The 27,048-nt window shown below is 41.7% G+C and overlaps 1 protein-coding gene across 4 annotated transcripts in view; it reads right to left on the reverse strand.

Annotated features, from left to right (window-relative positions):
- Positions 1 to 27,048, reverse strand: part of Frmd3 (FERM domain containing 3) — a 259,089-nt gene that overhangs the window by 93,359 nt on the left and 138,682 nt on the right. For all 4 annotated transcript variants that reach the window (XM_013158449.2, XM_063243500.1, XM_013158447.3 and 1 more), the window contains one exon: positions 2,372 to 2,450. In XM_013158449.2, coding sequence (XP_013013903.2) covers positions 2,372 to 2,450 — 79 coding nt within the window. The remainder of the gene's footprint in view (positions 1 to 2,371; positions 2,451 to 27,048) is intronic.

The following is a 27,048-nucleotide window of genomic DNA, read 5'->3' on the forward strand; positions in this document are numbered from 1 at the left end:
CAGAAATCAGGTTTTATGAAATCAAGTTTCCTAGGTCACAGCTTGGTTTTATTCTCTTATCAGTGACCTACAGAGATAATCAAGGATTATTGTGGATTCAGCATAATCCACAGGGCTTTACTATAGCTTCAAGTTGAGGATGCTCATTTTTTAAATACATAGCCATCAAAAATAATGTGTCTGTCTTGAGTGTCACCCCAGCATGAGAGGATTAAACAACCAAAATACAAGAGGATCTGGGACATAAATTATCGTGTTGCTCTTAATGATATTGCTTCTTCACTCAAATGAATTAAAGACTATCCTCAATAAAAAAAACTAAATTCAACATGCTTTGGGTAGCATTTAGTTGCATATAATATTTATAAAATCCTAGAAAAATAAACAATTGTAAAATGATTGCTCAAATGGAAAGATAAAAGAACGTGAAAGTTTCAAAAACCTTTTAGTGAGTATTTTTCTTGCTCTGTCCACTGAAACCTGCCTTTTTCTTAATATTTCTTTATTCCTTAGCATGGCCCTAGACATGATGTTAATTTCTCATATACTATATTAAATTTGTCTCAGATTTTAGGTTAACCTGACAACAAAATAACTTTCCATACAATAAAAACTTTCCAAACAAGGGTTTAAACTATTCGTACAGGGTTACATATGGCTTCTAAATTGGTTTGTAATGCTAAGAACTGTGCTGATCCAGAGAAAAACTGTACCTGTGTAAAGGCAGGAGACCATCTTAATTTTCCTTAGAATCCAATATTCACAATATTCCATTATTCATACCTAAGTTTCTTAGTCAAAAGCAGGAAAACACTATTTAATTGAGAGGGGATTAATTAGGGTTAGTCACTAAATTTTTGTATTCTTTTGTTCTCTTCAACAACAAAAGATTTATCCTCAATTTTTATTCTGACATATATTCAATTCTTATTGTCCAGCAAAGATTATAAAGACAACAAATGACAAAAATGAGGCGTTAGCTTTTATTTTGATCTTCCTAATTACACTGTTAGCACCCGTAAGGCAGAACAAATATCTCCCTCTGCTACCTTTCTTGTTTTATATAGCTGATGGAGTCTGTCTCCCATAAGTAAATAATCAGAACCACAAAAGAATTTACCAAATAAATAAAAGTCAAAAAGCAGGCCAAGGCCACACATTGTGTAATTCCACTGATATGAAATGTTGAGAGGGACAGAGCAGATGAATGGCTGCCAGGGCGGGGTATGGGCTGTTCCTGGATATGGGGTTTCTTTTCCTGGTGATGAAAATGTGCTGGAACTAGAAGGGAGGGGTGGTTGTCCAACACCATGAGTGGACTGGATGCCACTGAACTGTACGCTTCAAAATGGTGAGAGTAATTTATGTTTCATTAATTTTGCCTCAATGTAAAAGAAAAACACAGGCCAGAGTACAAAATTACAAATACCACGTACAGTGTCCATGACCCATTACTGCTCTTCTGCTACTCACACAGCTTCTTTCTCCATCCTTCTCAAACCCCCACCTCTGCCCCGCAAGCACGCGCGCACACACACACACACACACACACACACACACACCTTACTCTAGCTGTGGGCACATTAATAACAGAACAGAACCAGCTGCTTATTCCTGAAATCACCACAGCACTACCAGGGTCAGGCTCTACCAGAGCTCAGGATAACATGAAAGCAGAAAACCCAACCCTAACCTCCTTTGCCAATGTTCTCTACCATTTGTGTTTGCTTTTCTGTTGAGTCTGCACCTAAGAAAACTATCCCAAGAGATGATTATACACAGTGTTTTATAGGGGTCTCCAAATCAGAGCCCCGTCAAGTGATTGAGGGAAGCAAAACCCCCAGAAGGTGGACTGACTGAAGCCCTGCAGAAGAGGAGAGACAGGGAGGCAAGAGGAATGGGAAATTTGGAAAGTTGCGCTGAGAAGAGTCCTCCAGGGAAGGGAAACCTGCCCCTCAGTCAGTTAAGCAAGAGGAAAGTACAATGACTAGCTGTCCACCAGTTCAAGCAACCTCATCCCTCCTAGAAAAGCTGAGTTCTGAGAAACAGTGCAGGGGTTCCTTAGCTATGAATTTCCCATGTCCTGAAGACACTGATCTACTTATTTTTAGAACCCCACTGTCAGATGTTTTCAGAGAAAACCTCCCCCTCATAACCACTGCTTTTCTGTGCAGCTAATTACACTCCCAATGACAATTGTTTGAAAAAGAAATTCTAAGGCAATTAAGTGTAAGAGCAGCACTCAAGCCAAAATGCTGAGTCCAGTGCCTGCCTCATGGAGACAGTCTCTAGACAACAGGGATGTGGAGCCTGTAAGATGCAGAAGCCCTGGAAGGCTAAAGGCACAAGTTAAACAAACAAACAAAAATACCTTGTGAGCTCTTCTTTAATCTTCAAGGGTTCATGTGGGTAGAATTTCACTCTAAAGCACATGGTGTATGGTGGATGAGCTGAAACATCATAAAAAAAAAGGCATGAGATAAGCAGCGGAAAACCACGGACTCCAACACACACAGGGATATCAACTGCAAAGCCTCACACACTACCCTGCTGCTGGGACACAGGAGACAGGAGAGGAAGCAAACAGAAAGCCCAGGGAAACAAAGTGACAGCAAAACTCATAGGAAACGCTGCACAGGACACCTCGGGTGGATGCAGGCTAAGTGACCCAGCCAGTAGGTATCATCCCACGGCACTTTCCACTTTCTGGCACCAAAGATACTTCCTCCTCAGATCAGCCCACCCCAAGGACAGAAAATTACTCCTATGTACCACTCCAGGATTGGGGCTCATGAAGGATTTTTCACTCTATGAGGTAGAAAAATGTCCCGCTACACGACCAGTTTTCCCAAAATGTTGGCACCGCTGGATGAATATTCAGACTTAGAAAGCCAGACTCAAAGGAGCACAGATCCCACCCTGGATTTCTGTCTTATCTATGTTTGAAGCAGTTGCCCCTCTAACAATAAGTACTATTCTATTTTCCTGGCTTGTCTGAATCAAGTCTACGGTATAGACTGCTACCTTGTCAGATTCTTCAAATATCCAGAACTCAAATGATCAGGATTGTCAACACCCTCACTTAGATAAAGCCATTATTGACTTATATTACCCTAATTAAATGCATACAAATGAAGTAAGATGTACTCAGACTGCACTGAACAAAATAAATCATCATTTTAAAATCAATGGGACATGATAGCTAGAATGACTATTTCTACTAATCTTACATACTAGCTCATTTGCCTCAGTATCAATTAGTATAGCTACCAGGGATCAGCTCAGAGTCTACAACCAAATGAGAACATGATTCTGTATCCAATCCTCCCCACATTTCTCTTAAGCAGCGACTGACTCTCCAATGTCTTGTCTGGATGTAGATGCATTCATCAGCTTCAAACATGAACATTTAATGGAGTTCATTTAAAATGGACAATAACTATTAAAAATAATTGGATATCCAAATTACAAGAAAATATAAATCACATTTTGTTACCTCAGGAGAAAAACATGTCTCTCTCTCTCTCTCTCTCTCTTCTCAGGAGTTTGACTCTTTGTTTGATGCCTTACTTCCTAACCAGAAGATGATTCCCTAACTGAGCTGATGCTCCTAATTTGACCCTGTATCCCCTAGACTTCAGAAAGGAAACATTTTTTTCTGAAACACTAGGCAAAAACGAATACCTTCTGTACAGCAGAGAAATGACTTAGAAAAATTCGAGCACTCCTCAAGTCATTCATCTTTCATTATACCCAAAATTCCTGTCTTAGCTCAAAATATTTTACTTTTAAATAACCTCTAGGTTTCCTTTTAATTATTTAAAACACCATCTTCAAATGATTAAAGCTAATGAGTTTTCATTATACAACCTTGGGATTGCCTTTAATCACAAGATTGAGACAATGTTTATAAAAAACAACAAAACAAAAGATGGGATTAACATGTAAGAAAAGGAAATTTCCCTTCCATTTTCTTCTTTATCTTTTACTACTCCTCTAAATTATTACACATTTAACACAACCAATTCAAGCAAATGATAGACAGATGATAGACAGGCAGGCAGACGACAGATGATCAACAGACCAACAGACAGACACACAGACAGATGACAGGCAGGCAGATGCTGGCAAACCCTTTTTCCTGTCCTTCACTGTGTTATTACTGCCCCTGCCTCTCAGATCTCTCGAACCATCCCCTCCAACTCTCCTCCATTCGCTACCTCATCCAATTATTCTACTGCTGTTGGCATCCTTGCACAAATATATCTGATTATGTATGTGGAGGAATTTTAAATTTTATTTGCTCAAAATGAAATTACATCATACACATTTCTCTTGTTTTTCTTACTAAACTCTACATCTTCTCCCTCCAGGACAGTGAATAGAAATCTAACATTGTCACAGTTCATAGTATAAACTAACCAGATTTTACTCAACTCTTCCCTTAAAGTTATTATTCAGATTTTTTCTATTTTTTGCCCCTTGAATAATTTTGTTATGTATCTATCTACCTATTGATGCACAGATCATGAAGTACTCTTGTCTTTTATTTATATTTCTATAATACAGACTCCCAACATTGCTGGATCAATAGATATGAGAGGCCTCCCCAAGAAGCAATCCCTAACTGTGAACCAGCTTCATGTGCGGGCTGGCAGCAGCGGGGGGACAGCCAGACCCTGGCCTCTTCCAGCACATAGGCTAAAGAACAAGAAGAGCCAACCACCACCCCTCTGCCCCCCATAAGTGACCAGCTGATCTGGAAATACACAGGCTGTGAGGATGGTTATTGGACTGAATTGCAGTTTGATGCTTGTAGTGTTTAGTGTTTTACTGACCTTGAAGGTCTAGGACCAGTGGTCTGGTCATCTATTCATAGGATAGTAACATGGAATGTAGCATCTATGGGGAATCTCATTCTGAAGGTGGTAGCCATTGTTAATTATCCTGTTTTGAAGTCCTGTACCATTTTCATTGTTTTGTTGGGTTGGGTTTTATTCTGTTTTGTTTTATTTGATTTTGTTATATCTGATGGCAGGAGCAGTTATTTCAAAGATAGCAAGATATATTAGGGTAGCCATTTTGGATACACTATAGTCGTGTTTTGAAGTACTTTATTGCATTCATTGTTTTGTTTTAATGGTTCTGTTCTGTTTTGTTGTGTTCTGTTCTGTTTGTTTTTCACTATGTCTGAAGGTATCTGCAGCTATTTTGAAGATAACGAGACACTATGGTAACCATTGTTGATTTCATATTGTTTTGAAGTCCTGTATCACTTACACTGGTTTCTTTTTATTGGCTTTATTCTGTTTTATTTTCCTTGGGTTTATCTTCTTTAAAATAAAAATAAAAATTTTTTTAAATATGGGAAAATGTTCTAAAGGAAATAGCAAAAATAAAATCAAGTATCAGAGAACAGTTGGGGGAAGGATAATCACAAAGTATGTCCCCCAAATGCAAGCTGTCCTTTCTGGGAAACCTATTTGCTTACCAAGCCAGGGGGCTGGTTTCATGAGGTTGGTCACACTCACATCGGACTCCAGCTTTTCCTCAGTGTGAGTGTGGAGGTGGAGAGGCCAGAGGCAGCTCCTCAAGTCGCCATCCTGGAACACCTCCAAGTGGACAAAACCCTTCCACCTCCATCCCACTCCCTGCCTGCAGGTCCAGCAGCACCCAATGCTTCTTTCGCAGGGACAGCCCTGCTGTGAGAGCTGGACTGCAAAGGCCCCTGTGTTCTCCCATTTCCTTCCATCTTCCAGTGTGTGGTCACTGAAGTAATAACGACATGTTCATCACTGGACCCATTATCAAAGGAGGAAGTGAAACTAGTGTAGAAAAATCAGGAAGAAGTACTTTTCAAGTTCAAAATACTCTATTTTTTTTGTTGTTGTTGTATCATCACATACCCACACTGTGCTGTTCACACCCATCCAACATCATTTTCCTCACATGGCCAATAAAAGGAAAAGAACTTCCACCTAAGTCTGAAGGAACATCCCATTCCAGCACAGTGAACCAGGAGGAATCGCAGGGATGCACAATGACAACTGCAGCCTTGTGACCAGACCTGGGGACAAGAGTGGCTGAGCACAAACATGTCGATCTAGTCCTGGGCAACAAGACACACACGGGTCTGAACCCGCATGTCTTTTGGGCTGGTTACCCAAAAAGAGCCGTGCTCTGCCGGCCTGGCTGAATGATGAAGGCTGAACCTCCAGCCCTAGGCTGATGCTGTCCAGAGGGACTGCCAGGTCCTGCTGTCACTATCATGTCTGGATTTCTCTGACAAGATCAATATACTCATGTAGAAGGACCATAGTCTGACTTGCAAGTCCAAGGATGTGTATTCTGAAAACTTCTAATCTTACATCTCAACTTCTATTTTGCCACTTAACATCTGGCACAATTCAGATTCTCTGGACTAGATTATAACACACATAGCTATTTCCAGAGAGACTACTTCACTCACTTTCAAAATTTAATTTATGCAACATTTAATAACTACTAAGCCCCATTTTAAATATACAAATAACAACAGCTATGAAAAGACAAAAATCTGTCTCCCATGGAGGAAACATTCCAGGGGGGAAAACAGGTATAAAAACTAAAATAGCTGACATATGTAGGTCATTAGAAGGTTGTATGTTCTGTGGAGAATAAATCATAAAGGACACAAAAACCAGTGATGAGAACAGTCATCACAGTGGTCCATCCCCAATCAGTGGAGGGCAAAAAGGGTAGAGGTAACACCAGACCCCTACAGCAGGAACCCCAGCAGTGCCCGGGGCTTCCTGCCCTACTTCTCTGTTTTTGCTTTGGAAGAGGGGATGGCACAAGCTACCATTGTGTGTCTCCTGGAAATGTTTGGGCAGATCCAATGGGTTCTGGAGTGTGTACCCAGGGAATTAATCTACATGAGAGATTCTGCTTTGTTGAGACAAACATTCCTAGCAGAAGAGAAGGAAACGGGAGGTGGAAATGGGAGGGAAGGGATGGGGAAACACTGAACTGAGTTCAGCCCAACAGCTGTAAAGCATTTACTCTGCCTTGTAAGCACTAAAAACAGATAATACCACTAAGCACCAGAGAAGGAGGAAAAAAATGTGAAACCCACGTTTAAAATGCCAAGAGCGTGTAATCACTCTGACAACAGCAGGGCTCTTCTCTCCAGTGCCTGAGGATTGCCAGATGAGGCTGAGGAGGCCAGGCTTCTCCTCCAGGCACCTTGGTAGCCCCTTTTGCATCAGCAGATCCTGAGGTAAGGTCATTTCAATAGTAGGTTACCAGTGAGAGCAGGGAGAGAGGTACTTCCGCTCATGAAGCAGAAACAGATCTTCTCATCTCTGCACTGAGATCACGCCCAGGAATGGAGCTGGGCAGAGGAAATGATTATTTGAGCAGACTCTGGGTGGAAATGAGAAAAAGGAGTTTATACTCTTAACCAACAGCCTTACTCAAATCTTTTTAGAAACAAATAGGAGTTTTTTTTTAAAGTGGTGTTAAGAAACACCACTTAGCAGCTTTCCTTAAAATGCAGAAATCTTCCTATAGTCATCATAAAGGAATCACAGAAAAATAAAAGGCATAACTTCAGGAATAAGCATATGAAGTCTTCTCTCTCTTATGTAGGTCTGGCTTACAGCTGGGAAAAGTCTCCCCCCGTCTCCTGGAAACAGCCATAAATCGTGCAGCCATGGCTTAGGCAGACTGCAGGGCAATTCCTACATCTGGAACAGGTTTTGTACCTCCCTCATTTGGACTCTTTGGAAGAAAAGAACAAGTTTGATCAATTTTTCAAAATACTACAAAAGGTTTGGTGCTGCAGAAATCCCTACTGCTCCATAAATATGAAGCTTGCTTTCCAGTGGCATCTTAGCAGATTATGGTGCTTCCAGGCCTTTCTGTGCAATAGATGCCTTTTTATTCCTAAGCAAACAAATGTCCTCCCTCTCATATTATCCTGAAGAGGCTTTAGAGCCAGCACGGAGGAAGGCATCCCACATCTCTCTGTCCACACACCATGCTCAGTGATACTCACAGTTGCATCTGTTCTGCACTTAATAACAAGATAGCACAAGAACAGGAACCACATGCATGAAAAATGACACCTGAGTAGCAACAGGGCAGAACACTGCTCACTTACTCGCCAGCGACTAAGGACTCCTAGAAAATGTGCAACCAGGCTTTCCACAGAGAACATAGGCTACAGTAACGTCAGCTCTCTTCCACTTAGAAATGATTATTATCATTTCCCAACAACTGTTGCTATCTCAACACAGCAAGAATCCCTCATTGCTCCTGTGGAAATAACTCCGCTGCAGCCTCTGCTCCAGAGCAGAGAGGATGTTTCAAATGTGTTTAACTCATCCTCCCCTGGTTATGGTTCTCTCTCGTGCTTTCATCACACATATGCACAGGCACTCACTGAAGTCACTCTAAGGGGTCTTAGGGGACACCGGGATGCTGGACAGCTACCTAACAGCACATGGTCTCTCAGTGCTCTACTGCTGCTGCCTGTTCTGGAGCAGCTGACAGAGATGGCCTCATGGTTCTCACCTGAAGGCTATCACTGTACCACATCACTGGGCCCAGACAAAAGTCTATACTTCCATTTCATCTGAGCAATGGGAAGGATATTGGAACAACCACAGACAGTAGGCATCAGCGACTATTCTCTATGAAGGCCAAAGAGTTAACTGTTTTATGATGGGAGCCTGCCTCAGCTGTGTACTTAGCTGTTGTAGTGCAGAACCAACCAAGGGCAATATGTTTCTTTTGGTTTCTTTTCATTCATTGCTGGGACAAAATACCTGACACACAAAAATGAAGGAAACAAAAGTTTATTTAGTTCACAGTTTGTGGAGGTTTCAGTCCAAATCAGTTACCTCTAAGGCAGGGTGTTGTGGCTAAATGTCACAAGCAACAAGAGCAAAAAAGGCAGAAAGGAAAAGCACACCTCCTTCCTTCCCTTATATTGTGCACTGGCTCCCCACCCCTGCGCAGGTGCAGCACTCACACTACCAGTCCCAGTACTAGACAATGAACCAATCACAAATGCTAGACTCAGCCACCTTCAAAAGGCCCACCCCCACCATGACCACATGAGGCTGTGGGGGGACATTTAAACAAAAGCCATAACATTCCCCACTTGGCCCCACAAAGACTCACGCACATCCTTTATGTAAAAGACATCTAGTCTATCTCCAAGCATTGCAAAAGTCCTAACATTTTCAGCCTTCATGAAAAGTCCAAGTTCCAACTCTCCTCTGAGATCTAAGGCAAACTCTTAGCCATAACCCCCTGTACAAATGAAAACAAAGTTAAATATTTCCAACTTTCAGTGGCACAAGATAAACATTACCATTCCAAAAGTAAAAACAGGGATACAAAGGAATGGCACCAAAAGAAGTCCAAGAACCAACAGGGCAAACATTAAGCACTGGGGTTCCACATTCAGCATCTGAAGCAATCTAGTTGTGAGCTCCAAAAGCCTTTAGTGACTCCATACCCATAGCACTTGTGGTTATAGCTCCTACAACTTCTTCCTTGGGCTAGCTTTGCTTCCTCCTTGCAGCTTTCCTTAGATGATCCACATTTCTGGGTTTTCCAAACTTCTGAGCTCTCTGTTGTGCCTCTGGCTTCACACTCAAAGCTTCACACACTGCCCTCTCAAGGGTGCACTGCCTGGCCTCTCAGGTCTTCAAAAATTGGTTTGAAAGCTTTTTTAACCTCAGAACTCTTACATTCTGTATGTACCTAAACCCAGTGCCATGTGGATGATGCCAAGGTCTTCTGCCAGCTAGAGCAGTAACCAGGCTTTCCTCTCTCTTGGCTGTAGGGGTTAAGTGCCTAGATCACTGAGCACTCTCAACCTGATTTTGAAGAACAAATGTTTTAGCTGCTGCCATTCTGGAACCAGGTGTGGCTGCTGCCATTTTGGAGTCTTGTGTGGCTTCCACTGCCATTCTGGAACATGATGTTCTGCTGCTTTCCCCTCCAAGCAAAGTCTTGCACTTTTTCAGTTTTGAGGCGCAAAGCATGGAGACTCACTGTTGCTTGTGATGCCCTAATGCTATCTTTTATATTCCCCTCTTCCTTCTCAACAGTAGAGATTTCAGCTCTATCTTTGCAGTACACAGTTTACTGGAGCTTTTTTCCTGGACAAATTCAATGTTTTAAATCATCCTGCTGGGCTCTTTGCTCTTGATTTGCTATGTAAATCTGGCTAAAAGCCCCCAACAATAGCCATATTACTGCCTCAACATTCGACTGCCTTGAAATTTCTTTTGCCAGATTAGTCTGACACCTTTAATCTCAGTCTCAAAGTCTCTGAACATGAGCAAAATGCAGACAAACTTTCTGTCAAGCCATAACACATGTTGTCTGGAGTCCAACAAACTGTGCAGTTCTTCTTCCCAGCAGAAATCTCCTGAGCCTGATCTTTAATGGTTTTCTGGTCTTCTAAGCTCTGACCAGAATCTCTCATACAGAAGAGCCTAAGCTGTTCCAACTTCACACTTTCTGGTGGCATCTCCAAACCTTTCCAAACTCTTCTCACAAGTCATTCCTAAAGGCTCTTGAACCAGATGAGCAGATACAGTCACAGCAAAAATCCCACTTCACAGGTACTAAATTTTGTCTTCGTTACTTTTCTCCTGTTGCTGGGACAAACTCCCGACACCCAAAATGAAGGAAGGAAAAGTTTATTTAGCTCACAGTTTGTGAAGATTTTAGTCCATAATCAGCTGGCTCCAAGGCAGGGTGGCGTGGATGAGGGGCAACATGGTGGTTGTGGCAGATACTAAAAGCAAGAAGAGCAAAACAGCAAAAGGCAAAGCATGCCTCCTTCCTTCCTTGGAAGGTATGGTGGCTGCAGTATAAGGGAAAGTACAGCATTTACACTATCAATCCTAGCGTTAGACAATGAACCACTCACAACCACTAGACTCAGCCACCTTCCAAAGGCCCACCCCCACCACAACCACATGAGGCTTTAGGAGGACTTTTAAAAACACAATAATGGCTAGGTTAAAAAAAAACACTGAAATGTTTAATTTCATGTCATTTTCATATGCCATAAAATTGCTTTTTGATATTTTTTCAAGCATTTAAAACTGTGAAACTGGTCATAACCTTGTATGGAGACTACAACGAGGACAATGTGATTTAATAGCTGCAAAGCACTTGGCAAGGGCCTGAGACCCAAAGACTTAACTCCCTGGAGCTCTGCTTGCTCTAGCATGAGAGAAAGAAACTGCCATGACTTGAAGCAGAGCCCTTTCACTCTCCCTGATCTTTGGCTGAAAGTGTAAAGGGACTGTCACCTCCCAGCAATGAGTGGGGATGGAACAGTCATGCAGTAGATGTACAATGGAGAAGTATTTGGTAGTACATGCATCTAAAGAATTTTGATGCCTAAGACTGGAACTTGAGAGTTTAAGGCAAATAACAAGAGCACCTGAAACTGCAGCCATGAGACCCAGGTATCTGCTTGGTGCCAGCACAAACTGGACTGCTTTGGCATCATGTTGGTAGGTACAAAGCAACATGTGGGAACAAGAACTATAAACCATCCTCATTCAACAAGTTATATAACTTGAAGCTGAGATTTTATGCTCTTAAACTGCACCCAAAAGTAACTCATTGTAAAGTATTTCCAACCAAGGAGAATCACGATTAAAGTCTCCCTATCCACTTGACCCAACTAAGTCCACCTGTAGAACTCATATGCAGCCTGGAATCCTCTGGTACACCTAGTTCCATTCAGACATTTGTGCTACCAATACACTTGGAGTTTGAGCTCATGGGTATCATTAGGAAGGAAGAAGAAACATACTGAAACTATCATACCAGTAAACTAGGGCTTTCATCAGGACAGGCTCCTATCCTTTCTGCTCTCTCCCCATGAAAAGGAGAGCTGGAACTTCCCTGAGGCCCTCCACTGCAAGCAAATCAAACTGATGACAATGTCACCACCATCACATCAGCAAGACAAAGCTGAAAATATAGATCTGTGGCTGGTCAAATAATCACATCACTTCACAAGGGTTTTTGTCATTGGTAGTATTCCCATGCCCTCTTTTCATGTTGGGAAAAAAGAAAGAGAATGGCAATGGGGCTGTAAGAATCCACTTACAGCCCCAAACCACATCAGCCCTTGAGATAATGGCTGAGCATGGGAAATCTGATCAAATAGCTGTCGCTGGGAGAAAAAAAGCTCACCCTGATGAACTATCACTAGAATAAAGGTAGCTCACAGTTCGCAGTGGTTTCAGTTCATAGTTGGTTGACTCCAAGGCAGGGTGGTGTGGCAGATGGGCAGTGCAGAGGAAAAGCAGCATTGCAGCATTCAAAACAGAAGTTCTGGGACCCTCCAACGAAACCAGGACTTAAAAAAACCACAGTTGTTCTTCCTGAATTTTGCATACCTATATCTTGTAATCTGAGCAGCTACTTTGAAGACAGTAAGAGGCAATGTATTAAACATTGTCAATTTCCTGTTATCCTGTTTTGAAATTCTATATCATCGTTTTTATTGGAGTTTTTCTTTCTTCCTTTAAATTAAAAAAAAAAAGCATCACTGGGAAGGAACAAACTGGAAAGGGCCAAAATGAAACCCCCACAGCTGGACACTTGATGTGTTTTTTAATATATATAATCAATTTCATTCGATTGTGCATTTAATTTTGTTTTTATTTCTTTGAAAAACATGGCACTTGAATTTCCATTTGTGCTCTAAAAGGAACATTACAGGTCTAGCATAATGAACAGCATTCATTATAAGCCACTGCCTGCATAGTCTTGTATTAGGCCATTATTATGGTTGGTATATAGAAGCTGCCCCCCACTCCGGTCCCAGCTGCCATGTAATCACAGGCAGAGATTTGTGGAGGTGGCTGATCTATAGTTTGTGATGCTAGGATTAAGGATGTGATACTGGGATTGACTTGTGGTACAATGCTAAGATTAAGGCTGCCCCAAACTGGGTGGGAGTGCTACCTACATGGAGAATAGACAGGAAAAGGGTCGCAGCTTGTCACTTATAGCTTGCTACTTGTTCCCTTCTGCCTTCTGCCTGTCATGAACTGTTTCTCCTCTGCAATTCCCAACTGCCACACTGCCCTGTCTTGGAGACAACCAACTATGAACTGAAACCATTACTGTTGGGAGCCGCGGCCGAGCCCGGTCGCCTTGCTTGGCGGACGTGAGGCCTGTAGAAAAGAGTAAAGCCTGAGCTAGATTACCCCTCCCATCGAGTGAGCCAAGTTGGCGCCTGCTTCCTGCCCCCTGATTGCCCTGGCGACTTAAACAGCCTGCGCAATAGATTGGTCTACCTAGCAACCAATGACGATGACCAATCAGCTTGCATTGCTTGCTGTTGCCCTATTGGATGATGAGTCCATATATATATGTATGTGACCCTCCCTGCGGGAGGAGATAGAGAGATAGAGAAAGTCCACCGGTAAGAAAGGACTGGTGGCAGAGCAGAGGCCTCGCGGGGCCCACGCGGGGACAAATAAAGACAAGGTTGCACACCGTCAGAATCTGTCGTGTGTTTTTCCTGCCGGCCGGGAGCGACACCGACATCTGGTGGCCCGTACGGGGACTGATCAACCCCGAGACGCGGCGGTGGTGTGCAACGCTCCAGCGTGGTGCTGCCGGACAGGTGAGTGGGGGATAAGCCTGGGCTCTGGGTGGCGCGCACCTACAGGGCTTTTAGACTCCCCTCAGGCTCACGCGTAGGTGACGGGTTCTCTAAGTCACACGCGGTGAGTTACAGCCCTTAGAGGTTGAGGATGGGTAATTTACCGAGCGCGGAGGCGCGGCCCTTGGTAAAGGCCCTTAGGAAGCTTTTAAAATCTAGGGACCTCAGGGTAGGTCAAAAAACACTGGAACTATTCATAGCGGAGGTAGATAGGGTGGCTCCCTGGTTTTTACCCACAGGGCATTTAAACCTGCCGTCATGGGAGAAGTTAGGCGGGGACCTCGCCTCGGTGGAATTGGGAGGCGATATTTCGCCGGCTATTCGCCCCCTGTGGGAAATGATCCATGCGTGTCTTGAAGGGGAGGGGAAGGGGTTCCCGTCGGCAGTTAGAGACGCGGAAATCATAGACGCACGCAAGGCTTTTGAGCAGGCAAAGTCGGAATGCTCTCGGGAGGGATCTGTCCAGGGGGAAAAAATCCAGGGAAAGATAGAGGACACCCAAGCTCCGGAGTCCTCCGACTCAGATAGCAAGGAGGAACCAGAAGGTGGGGCAGGAAGCCGAGAGGCCAAAAACCCCTATGCCGAGTTGCGCCGCGAATTGTGTGCGTGCGCCGCCCGAGAAAAGCAGAGAGAGGAGAAAGGACCCCCGAGTGCTCTCTGGCGGGGAGGAGATAGAGAGCCATCCGCTCCGCCCTGGGGTTCTTTTCCAGAAGCGGCTCCCCGCCGAGAGGCCGCTACGGGGGACCCTCCCTTCTCTCAGCCGGCACAGGAAGTGACGCCCCGTTCCACTCTGTCGCGACCGCCGTCCTATGACGTCGCGCCGCGGGGCGGACGGTATTTTCATGGGCGGCTATGGAGGGGTAGACGATGGCCCGGAGGGGATCCACCGATACAAGGAATAGATTACGGTCCTTATGGAGTATTTCCTGTGCAAATGGCCCCAGGCCAAGGGCGCAATGTTTGGGAACCGTTTGAAATAAAACAGATTAGAGAATTAAAAAGCGCTGTCACGACCTTCGGGCCCACAGCTCCTTATACCATAGCTATGCTAGAGAATCTTGCCTCTCAGCCTCTTACACCGGGTGATTGGATGCAGCTGGCCAAGGCATGCCTTCCTTCGGGTAGTTATCTTGACTGGCGAGCATGGTACGCAGAGTTCTCTGCCGAGCAGGCTGAGAGAAACGCCGGTCGAGGAAACAGGGGCTGGAGGTTTAGCCCAGCGGCATAAGCGCCTGCCTTGTAAGCAGGCAATCGCGAGTTCGATCCCTGGTACCGATAAAAAAAAAAAAAAAAAAAAAAAAAAAAAAAAAAAGGCCAAGGCCTGCCTCCAAAGGCACAGTTATCTATGGCATTATTCACATACAATTTTTTAAACTTAAACAGTGAAAATTGTTCCCCAGCTATGGCACATTGTACCCCATCCCCAAAAAATAAAGGATGGGTTAGATAAAAAGATGTCCTGACGGGACAATGGATGGGCCCGGATCCGGTGGTTAGCTGGAACCGAGGCGCGGTTTGTGTTTTTCCGCAGGAACCGGGACGAGAACCACTGTGGGTCCCAGAGAGGTTGACGCGACAAGTCCCTCGACTGAAGATCAGGCCTGTTCCACCAGAGGCCAACCGCAGACCCAACAACAAGATGAGCCCTAAAAGAACTGCAGGACAATCCCTTTTTGGGGGGCCTGGAACGGCTTGACCCTTGTTAGGCCCTCTATGCTCCTTGTTCTTGCTCCTGCTTATAGGACCATTCTTGCTCCGATGGGTTACATCATTTATTAATGGGCGCCTTGCGGCGGCCCGGCATCAAGTACGCCTGGTTGCCCATGCGGCCCTGGCAGCAGCCCGTGATGGGCACAATGACCCCCAGGCTTACGCATGGCTCGCTCAACTGGCCTACGACCGGGTCTAGATGTGGCGGGTCTTCCGCATTCCTTCCCTATTGACACCACACAGCAGGGTGGGTGAGTCAATGACGGGTAAGAGCGTGCCTCCCCAGCACGACTCGACCTAAGCCAGGCCCTACCCCATACTGCACGAAAGCCGCTGGATTACTAGAATCTGCCCAGATCTAGATGTCTCTCCGAGGGGATCGCACGGAGGGGCATGAGTGCATGCCTATGTGCATCCAGGTTCCGTCCAGTTCACTCCTGGCCCTGGAAAAAGGACGAGGGTCTCAAGGCCTTGGTGGACCCGGGGACGGCCGACCAGGGTCCAAGCCAAGGGCCTACGGTGGGCCTCAACACAGGGCATAAGCCTCTGCACTCAATCCAGGGTGGGCTGCGATGCGTACATTCATTCAAAATAAATAAAATAGGGGGAGATGTTGGGAGCCGCGGCCGAGCCCGGTCGCCTTACTTGGCGGACGTGAGGCCTGTAGAAAAGAGTAAAGCCTGAGCTAGATTACCCCTCCCATCGAGTGAGCCAAGTTGGCGCCTGCTTCCTGCCCCCTGATTGCCCTGGCGACTTAAACAGCCCGCGCAATAGATTGGTCTACCTAGCAACCAATGACGATGACCAATCAGCTTGCATTGCTTGCTGTTGCCCTATTGGATGATGAGTCCATATATATATGTATGTGACCCTCCCTGCGGGAGGAGATAGAGAGATAGAGAAAGTCCACTGGTAAGAAAGGACTGGTGGCAGAGCAGAGGCCTCGCGGGGCCCACGTGGAGACAAATAAAGACAAGGTTGCACACCGTCAGAATTTGTCGTGTGTTTTTCCTGCCGGCCGGGAGCGACACCGACACATTACAAACCATATGCTACCATAAACCTCTCCTTCTTTAATGTTGGTTATCAGATATTTTGCCCCAGCAATGAGGAAAGTAACCAAGACAGTCATGGGCCAGGTAAAAAAAAATCAACCCAAACTCAACAGTAGGGTGTGATTAGATGTACACATGTCTGCGGATAAAGTGGTAGGAGAGGGGTTACTGTCACTACGGGTGTTTAGAGAAGTAAACTGTGCACATCTTCCTGTCAGAATCATATGACCACTTTCATCAAAAAAGAACACACACACACAAAGTGGAGGAGGAAAGAGACATGAAGCATAAGTATGAAGGCTGAACACTGGAGGAAAATCAAATCCTGAGGGTGCAGGATGGCTAACAGAGGCTGTTCAGTGCAGTGGACTGGACAGTTTCCCCAAAAGAACTCATGTCCACCTGGAACCTTGGAGTGTGACTCTGCTGGGAAATGGGCTCTTTGCAGATATGACTAAGTTATGCTGAAGACATACGAGGCTGGGGGTAAGCTAAATCCAATGGCTGATGTCTTTATCAAAGGACAAAAAACTCAAACACATAGATATAGTGAAACACTGGAAGAGGCCATATGAAGATGAAGTGCAGAGAGCAGTGATGTATCTACAAGCCAAGGAATGCAGGCAATATTCAGAAGTTCCATGGGGCAAGAAAGGGAGCAGCGTCTCACAGACCCTTGATTTCAGACTGCTTCCACCAGAGCTGGGAGAGAATACATTTCTGTCATTTTAAGTCACTCAGTGTATCTTAACTTGCTGTGTCAGCCCAAGAAGCCAACATACTCTGCAAGGATTATAGCTGAAGAACAGGGTTAGTAGTCATGCATCCATCTATACAGCCTCTGAATGAGATAGGGTCTGTGGCTTTTTGCCTGCTACTTACACCATGGCAGAATCAATACTTTTGCTTTTGTCTTTTTCTCCCTTTCTCTCTCTAGATGGAATCACTCCTCAACAAAGAAGCTGTTTGTTAGGTTACCCAAAGGGGATGAGGGAAGTCTGAGGAGCATAACAGAGTCATAAAGAGCCAAGAACACCACCGCCAGAGTCAGGCACGACGGGCCATCATGGAGCAGTGAGAGCCACAGCCAGCAACCTGCCTAGGAACTGCCACTATGGCTGAATCATATATGCAACAGCTGGGGTTCCCCAAACTTATTTGCAGGAAGAAGCCATTTCCAGGTACCCCTACCTCTTCAGAGTGTTTGGAAGCCACACAGAGTCTGATAAATAGGGCAAGAGCAGGACTTTAACTATTCTGCTGGGCTGGTCAGGCCTCAGATAGGCACAAGCCAGGGTGAGCAGACAGCTGTTTACCAGAAGAGTAGGTGGGCTGGCTTTCATGAGTTTGATCCTCAGTACCAAAAAAATAAAAATGATTAAACAATATAAGCACCAACTGATTCCTTCAATGAATTAAAAGAAATTATTAGTATAATTATGTCAGTTATCTTGTACATATATATACATAAACATTTATGTATAACATAATGTAAACATAAATGTTTATGTATATATATGTTTATACATATATATGTATATTTTTTCTTTTCCCTTTCATTTCTCCTTTCCCTCATCTCCCTCAGTTGTTCTTTCCTCATGAGAAGTTTCTTTCCCTTTCTCAATATGCATTACAGATTTTATATCTTACTCCTTTAGTTTCTTATGCTACAGAGACAATATGATGCTTACACACGTGAGTTTGATTTATTTCACTTATGAGTATGATCTCTAGCTGCATCCATTTATATATAAAAGCCTCGAGTTTATCCTTCTTTATCTATTGTATAGAAATATGCGCTTTTTTTCCCCATTCGTTAGTTGATGGGCATTTGGCTTGTTTAGTTATTATATATTGTGCTTCTATAAACATGGATGCACATACATCACTATGGTATGATGTTTTTAATGAAACACATGGGTCTAGTTTTAGTTTTCATCATGTGGAAACCAGTTTTACCAGCACCATTTATTAAAGAGGCTATCTTTCTTCCAGTGAAGGTGTTCAGCACCTTTGTCAAAAATAAGGTGGCTATTAGTATATAGGAATGCTATTGATTTTTGAGTATTGACTTTGTATCCAGCTACACTGCTGAATTTATTTATTACATCTAGGAGTCCTTCAATGGAGTTTTGGGGATCTTCTATGTAGAGTATCATGTTGTCTGCAAATAATGTTAATTTAACTTCCTCTTTTCCTATCTTTACTCCTTTTATTTCTCTCTCTTGTCTAATTGCCAAAACTTTTATACAGATTCAATGCAATCCCAAGGAAAATACCACCAACATACCTCATAGATCTCAAGAAATCACTCCTAAGATTCATCTGGAACCAGAAGAGACCTAGAATAGCAAAGGCAATTCTAGGCAGCAAAGAAAGGCAGGAGACATCACAATCCCTGACTTAAACTTATACTACAAAGCTATTGTAATAAAACCAACATGGTACTAGAATAAAAAGAGATCTGAAGATCAATGGAACAGATTAGAAGATACAACCACAACTACAAACACACTCAACCACCTTATCTTTGATAAAGGGGCCAAATATGTTTACTGGAAGAATGACAGTCTAATAAATGGTGTTGGAAAAACTGGCTCTCCATATGCCAAAAACTAAAACTAGACCCATGGCTATCAACATGCACTAAACAAAAATCTAAATGGATCAAAGATCTGAATATTAAAACAGAAACACTAAATCTGTTGGAAGACAATTTACATAAAAATCTTGAAGACATAGGGTAGGTAGAGAATTCATGAACAGCAATCAAACCACATGGGAAATACTTCCCAGAATCAATAACTGGGATCATATATTACTAAGAAGTTTCTTCATGTAAAAAGAAATCTCCAGCATAGTGAAAAGAAAATCCACAAACTGGGAAAAAATCTTAGTGAACTGTCCCTCAGACAAAGGACTTCTGTCTAAAACATATAAAGAATTTTAAAAAATCAAATTCCCAAAATTCAAAGACCCAATCCAAAAATGGGCATCTGAGATGAATACACAATTTTCAGATAAAAAAATACAAATGGCAAATAAATACATGAAACAATGTTCATCATCATTACTCATTAGAGAAATGCAAATTAAAACCACACCAAGATTCCATCTCACTCCTGAAAGAATGGCCAAGATCAAGAAAACTACCAACAACAAATGCTGGAGAGGTTGTGGGGAAAAAGGAACTCTCCTGCACAGTTGGTGCAAGTGTAGACTGGCACAAGCATTGTGGAGGTCAGTCTGGAAGTTCCTCAAAAAGCTGGGATTGGAAGTCCCACTTGAACCAGCTATTCCACTTCTAGGCATATTTCCAGAAGAACTGAAAACATCATACCACAATGATATATGTGCACCCATGTTTATAGCAGCACAATTTGTAATAGCGAGATCTTGGAAACAACCTAAGTGTCCATCAACTGAGGAATGGATAAAAAAGTTGTGGTACTTTTATAAAATGGAGTACTACTCAGCTATAAAGAATGATCACATTGAGATATTAATAAACAAATGGACACAACTTAAGACCATGCTTATAAGCGAAATAAATCAAACTTACATGTATAAATACTATATAGTCTCCCTAGTGTAAGAAATGGTAAGTACATAAGATTTTACGGTAATCATGATTCTCCATTACATTGCTTTGAAGCCTTATAATGTTTTCATTCATTAGTTAGAATGGTTTTATTCTGGTTTGTTTGATTTTATTATGTGTGATGGTATGAACAGCTACTTTGAAGAAAACATTATGACAGCCATTACTGATTTAATATCATCTTGCTTTTGAAGGTCTACCATGCTTTTGTTCTTCTGTTTCCATTGGTTCTATCATGTTGTATCTTATGGCTTTTAATATGTGTGACAGTATAAACAAATTTTTTATGGAAAATGAGATAATATAGTGGCCATTGTTCACTTTCTGTTATTTGGTTCTGAATGCCCTGTAATACTTTCATTCTCTTGAATGGTTTTATACTATTTTGTTAATGTTTAAAACTATTGTATATGAAGGTATGCTCAACTATTTCAAAGAAAGAGACATTATGGTAGCTATGGTTAATATCGGGTTGTCTTGTGGTGAAGTACTGTGTTGTTTACATAATTCTGTTCAGATCTGCTTTGTTCTGTCCTCTTTTGTCTTAATCTCTTTAAAATAAAATTTAAAAAAGAAAAAAGATAAAGTGGCTGAGTGCTTTGTAGTTGTGTCTGCTTCTTCTAATCTGTTCCATTGGTCCTCAAGTTTGTTTTTGTTTTGGGGTGGGTATTGTTTTTGTTTTTAACAGTACCATGCTGATTTGATCACAGTAGCTTTGTAGTATGAATTCAAATCAGAGATTACGATACCTCCTCCTTTGCCTTTGTTTCCTAGGATGGTCTTTACTGTTCTAACTCACTCATTTTTTAAATGACTATAGTATTTCACATAGTTTACTTAGTCTTGCCTAAATTGCTAAGCTTTGTTTCCAGGGCTCAATGTTGAAAGCAATCTGCAATGACCATCCCTGCATGTTTAAATCTGTATGTGGAATGTATTTTGCTTTAGAGTACGTCATAGAGACTGACTTTCTGAATTAAGGTACCTAGGCATTTTTAAACTTGCAAGACACTGTTAAATTTCCCTCAAAAGACAGATTTATCAATATACACACCTGAATGGTACTCTCATCCTCATCACAGGGCACTATCAATATTTATAATTTTCTTAATATAAGAAGCAAAATTATCTTCGTTTTACATTTCCTTTGTTATTAATGTTGTTGAGCATCCGCTCATGAGTTTATTTCTATGTGTGTATTGCACATTTTTCCACTGAATCAGCCATCTTTTGATTTGGGGCAACATACTCTATATATTCTACACATTAAAGTAAGTTATATACTTGGCAGATATTCTTCCCATTAGTTTGCTTGTATTTTATTTATCATTGGTTTTATAATTATTCATTCAGATAAAATTTACTGAAAATCTATTCTATGCTGCAAAGAAGCCAAACGTTGTGTTTCAAAAGTTCAATTTCTGCACAAATTTGTCAGCATTTTGTTTCATTGCATCCAAATTTTATATTTTCCTTAGGAAACTCTGTTACCCCACAGTGAGTTTTTTTAATATACTCAGAATTACTCCCATGTATGGTAATGAAGTATGACTTCCAAATGGAAAGGAAAATAACCCAAAATTACACTTGAATAACCTCTATATCGCTAATATGAAATACAACTTTTATCATAACACATATTCCCATAAGTAACAGGTCAATGTGGACATTGTTTTTCCTATTCCTCTAATTATTTTACTGTTCCTAGGTCTATCTCAATTACTACATGTGGCTATTACTAACCATCTTTTAATTACTATTGTTCACTGGCCTTGATTTTCCATCTAACAAAACAATGCTGTTTTATACCTTTAGCGTTAAACATTTTCTTTTGCAAATGATGTTGAGTCATTATTAATGCCATAAGGAATTTCACTGAAATTTTAATTTGTAAATTATTGACTATATTAATCTGTGAGGAATTGCTTTTATTAATTATAATAACGAGGAAAACGAGATGTATCCATTCATTTGGCTCTTTTTCATCTGGCCTACAGTAATTGCACAGCAAGATTCCATAGTCTCATTTCTATAAAGGCTGTTTATTTCTGGTTACATTTATTTGTAAGAAATTTATGTTTTTACATACTATTACAAATTACAGCATTTTTAAAATATCATTTGAGAAATCATTACTGTTGTTGTATAAGATAGCTATTTGGTGAGACTTTTAATCTATCTGAGGAGAAAGGTTCCTACTAGCTGTGGAGAGCGAGCAGGGAGGCCCAGAAGATGGGGAGCTTGTGTTAATCAAGTTTCAGATGCTGCCTTGAGCTCTGAGAAGGAATCCTGTACCCTAATGATCTGTACTTGGCAGTGTGCAGATGTAGTTAGGGGAAGAGCCCAGAGCAGTTGACAGGACCACAAAAAACAAAACTCAAGGGTCAGATCACAAGAAATACACCAAAGGAGGAAATGAGGGCTGCACTTGAGGAAGAGCACACGCTCGTTACCACACGGTGCCAAGGCCTCTCCTTCCTTTGATGCCATTACAAGGAGGAGCAGGCTGAAATCTCTCCACATGGGAAAAATGCCCCAGTGAGGACTTCATACTTTCAAGTGACTATATTTAAATTAGGAACTGAATACTACTCCTGAAAGAAATCAAATTCTAAACTAATTACTTTTGAGTTGAAGTGATGAGATTAAAATGTTTGCCTTCATAGAAACAGGTGTTCACCAGCATGTAAATTTTTAAAGGCTTTTCACGCTGATATAATTTGTGCAGCACACAAATCCTACAGAGTGTACAATGTCTGTCTTCTAAACATGGGCCACTACATGTATCCACTCCATAGTTATGGTGCAAAGGCTAAAATCCAAAGGTTAAAAGTTAGAAAGATCACCTCTGTGCTGCACAGCAATGTGAAAAGCAAGGACTCCAAAAATCAAACATTCAAAATCCACCCCTTCGTTTGCAGGCTACCTGTTATTCAAGCACTCATGAAAAACAAAAGGAATCAATAGCTCAGTTCACGCTATTGTTCTACACATACGTTGTAGAACAGAAAAAAAGATGACTCCATTGTCCAGATGAGTTATGTAGCTTACCTGTGTCTTCCTTCCCTGTCAGACAAGCAATCATAACAGTGGGACTTTACGGTCCAGAGTCCAGGTAGGACAGGCTGGCTGTGCCTATGTGGCTCTCCCGTGGAATGCAGCTATAAGACCTGGACAGAACACGGGAAGCACTACTTCGGGATGATAAAAGCCAAGAGTAACAGGCAGATGGAAAAAGAAGATGAGAGCCTATACGATCACTGAGCCACTGCTGACGTCCTGATCAGGACCTGAGGGATTCAGGAAGTGAGCATCGGCCCTGGCCAAGAAAACCCTAGGAGAAGCTTCTAGCTTGTGGAGCAGGACAGATTTCTGGCAGCAACAGTAACAGAGCTGGAGATTTTTTTCTGGAAGCTAAGAAGTCTTAAACAGTTCTCAAACTACTCCTGTGCCAGGCATGGTGCTGCATGGCTATAATCCCAGCACTCCAAGAGGCCACGGCAGGACAACACCTAAGGTTGAGCACAACTGGGGCAACCTGGAAGGCCCTGTCTCAACATCAAATTTCCACAAAGCGCGGGGTTATAACTCATTAGAGGGCCCTAGATTCAATCCCCAGTACTGGGGGAGGGGACTCAAAAAATCTACTCAAGTAATATATTTCATATTGGCAAGTTTTGGTAATTCTTAGCTTTTGAGGAATTGGTCTACTTCTTCTGAACCATCAAATTTATATTCCTACAATTGCTCGGTGGAGTGTGCAGTGATAACTCTTCTTTATAATTTCTGATACTGATAATTTGTTCAACAATTTTCTTGATGTTTCAAAGACCAGCTTTAACACCTTTGAAAACACCTTAATTTATTTTCTGTATTGTAGAAGTGATGATAAGCATAGCAACTTGAATGAAACTTAGCATGCTGAGTTGAAAAACAGCCCTAAAACCATACACTGTATGACTCAATTTATATGTCCTTAGAGGACAAAACAACTCACATGGAACACAGTTGTGACTGCTGGGTGAGGGGGACTATACAAGAGAAGCTTGGGCATGATTAATGAAGCTGTTCCATGTGGCCCATGGTATTGGTCATAGAACCCTATACCAAAACAAAGGCAGTTTTCCGATGATCACAGAATAAGATTTTTATTTAAGCATTCCAACTTAAAACTTTCCACCAAATTAACTAACCATCTAAGTAGATTTTAAATTAAATGAATATTTCTTTTCATAAATTTTAAGTCACCATAAAATAAATATATCAATTTTCAACGAGATTATGTGGAAACGTGTTCTCCCATAACATCAGTAGGAATAAAGAGTGACAAACTCCTCGGGTGGCTCTGTGCCTCTAAGGAAATGTAAACTGTGTATACTGTCCATAACTAAGAATTTCTAGACAGATATCCTTCCACAAAATGCAAGAATGCATATGTGCATATTTACTATAGTATAATTTATAGCAGTAAAATACTAGAAACAGCTTTGATAAATAAAAATTACATACATGCATAAAATTAACCACCATAAAGCCATTTTTAAAAGGTCAATCTTCAGTTATAAACAATGAAAAATCTCTAAAATTAATTCTTAAGAAAAATACCAAAGTGAAGAACAACATAAAGAGTTTGACTTCATTGTTGTTTAAGACCGGCCTTATTATAATGGAAACATACACATAGATTTTTTAAAAACCTGGGAAGTTTATACAAAATATTGCTTGTTATCCTGGTCTGATCATTACATACAATATGTGTATTCTGTAACTCCATCACACAGTACCCTACAAATAGGTATACTTATCATGTGGCAAGTTAAAGTGTTCTAAGTATACTGTTAACCATAGCAAGAGAAGAAAGACTTCTGATCTTCCTTTTAAACTTTGCTGAGCTGCTTGAGAAACCACAAGCTTGGTATTGTTTTTTAAACTCTGTAAAAAAAAATAACACCTTTGCACAGGGTTTGGTCATCAGGACAGGTAACCTTCAATGGACTCTGGGAACACCTCTTAAGGAATAGCCATAGTCAGGAGCACCTCACGAAGGTCAGGGCAGTGCTGGGGATACAGCTGGGGGTCCAGCATGTGCTCAGCTTGGGGAAAGGCCTCGGTTCCATCCCCCAGCAGTGTGAAACAGGGAGCATCAGAGAAAAGAATGTCCTCTATACTCTGTGAGGGAGAAGAGAATGCAAGGAATGGTTTCTCCAAGCAACTGCATATCCATAACCACTAAAAGAAAAGCGGAATTTAAAAGCTGTGCCCGCACCCAAGGGTGACAGTGCCTGGGGCTTTGCAGCCATGTCTTCCTGACAGATTCATGGATGAGTTCTAGGTATTGGATTTAGTTTTGCTCGGTTAACAATATAAAGTTCTGATTTAATTTTTTCCTCTTAAAGTTAGTGTTTCTAGGACACACATATGAGAACCTAGAAATTCTTAAATGCTAAATGACATCATCCTCAACAACAAAGTAGGTTGATCTTGAGACAATTACATAATTTTGAGCATGGAAGATATGTTTTAATTAAAAAATGTATTAGCACATGCTTGCAGTACATAATGCTGACACTCAGATTAGGGAATAGGTACACGCACTCATACCGGTTCCTTTCATTCTTCCCCTTCTGTCCCACCTTTCTCCCTCCACCACTGGATCCCTTTTCTTTTTGTTTTTTAAGTTCATGTCTACAACACATAATGTTTACAATCCCTGTGGGTAGCTGGTACATGAATATGATGCATTTTAAGTCTTTTTATGTCCCTTTCCCCACTCTCCATCTCTTGGTCCTCTTCCCATTTGCAAAAGATCTATCTCCCTACATTTTTTATCTACCTTTTAAGTTGTTCTTTATACTTTGGACTTCTCATATGAGAGAAGCTATACAATACTGAAGCTTGTAGGTCTGTTTTATTCCACTTAATTTTATGTTCTCAAGGTGCACCCATTTACCCACTAATGGCTTAACTTTACTCTTCTTTATAGCCAAGTAAATTCATTGTGCATAAATAACTGCAGTTTCTTCACCCATCCATCTGCTGATAGGCATATAGGCTGCTTCCAAGGTTTAGCTATTATGAGTTGTGCTGCTAGATACACGGGCAGGTGTGTATCACTGTAACATGATGTCTGTAACTCTTTGGGAAGATGCCTAGTAGGAGAACAGCTGGGTCAAATGGAATTTCTAGCTTTAGCTTTTTGAGGAACCTCCATACTGACTTCACTAGTGGTTGTACTAGTTTACATTCTCAACAACAATGCAGGAAGGTTATTTTTTATGGCAGCATTGGAAGATTTTATTATTTGATTTCTTTAGTAATGCTATTTTTTCTGGTGTTAGGATTAAATCTTAAGTGTCGTTTTAACTTGCAGTTTTCTAGTGGACAGCAATGTTGAACATTTTTTTCATGTAATTACTGGACATTAGTATTTCTTCTGAAAAATGTCTTTCAGTTGCCTGTGGATTGACTGGGCTTTTGGTTTGGTGTTTTTGTTTTATTTTTGTTTTTGGTCTTTTCAAGACGGAGTTTTACTACGCAGTTCAGGCTAACCTCGAACTCACTGTGTAGCCCAGGCCGGCCTTGAACTGGCAGAGATCCTCTGGGTCCAGCCTCCTGAGTGCTGAGATCACAGGCATGCAACACCACACTTTGATTGGATCTTTTATTTTGCAGGGGAAGTCTTTTTGTTTTTTGCTTCTTTATATGTTCCAGATATTACCCTCTGTCCAAAGTAAAGCTGGCAAAATTTTTTCCCATTCTGTAGGCTGCCTTATTTTTCACTCTGCTGGTTGTTTCTTTTGCTGTGCAGAAGGTTTTAAATTTGATATGATCCCACTTGTTGACTCTTGCTATTTTTTATACAACCAAAGTCCTAATCAGAAAGTCCCTGCATACCACCTATGACTTCAAGAGTTTTATCTATTTTATCTTCCTGAAGGTTATGTTTCTGTTTTAATATACAGACCTTTGACTCATTT

Source organism: Cavia porcellus, unplaced genomic scaffold (assembly GCF_034190915.1).
Source record: "Cavia porcellus strain 051 isolate PalLab524CR breed Dunkin Hartley unplaced genomic scaffold, mCavPor4.1 scaffold_2, whole genome shotgun sequence".
NCBI lineage: Eukaryota > Metazoa > Chordata > Mammalia > Rodentia > Caviidae > Cavia > Cavia porcellus.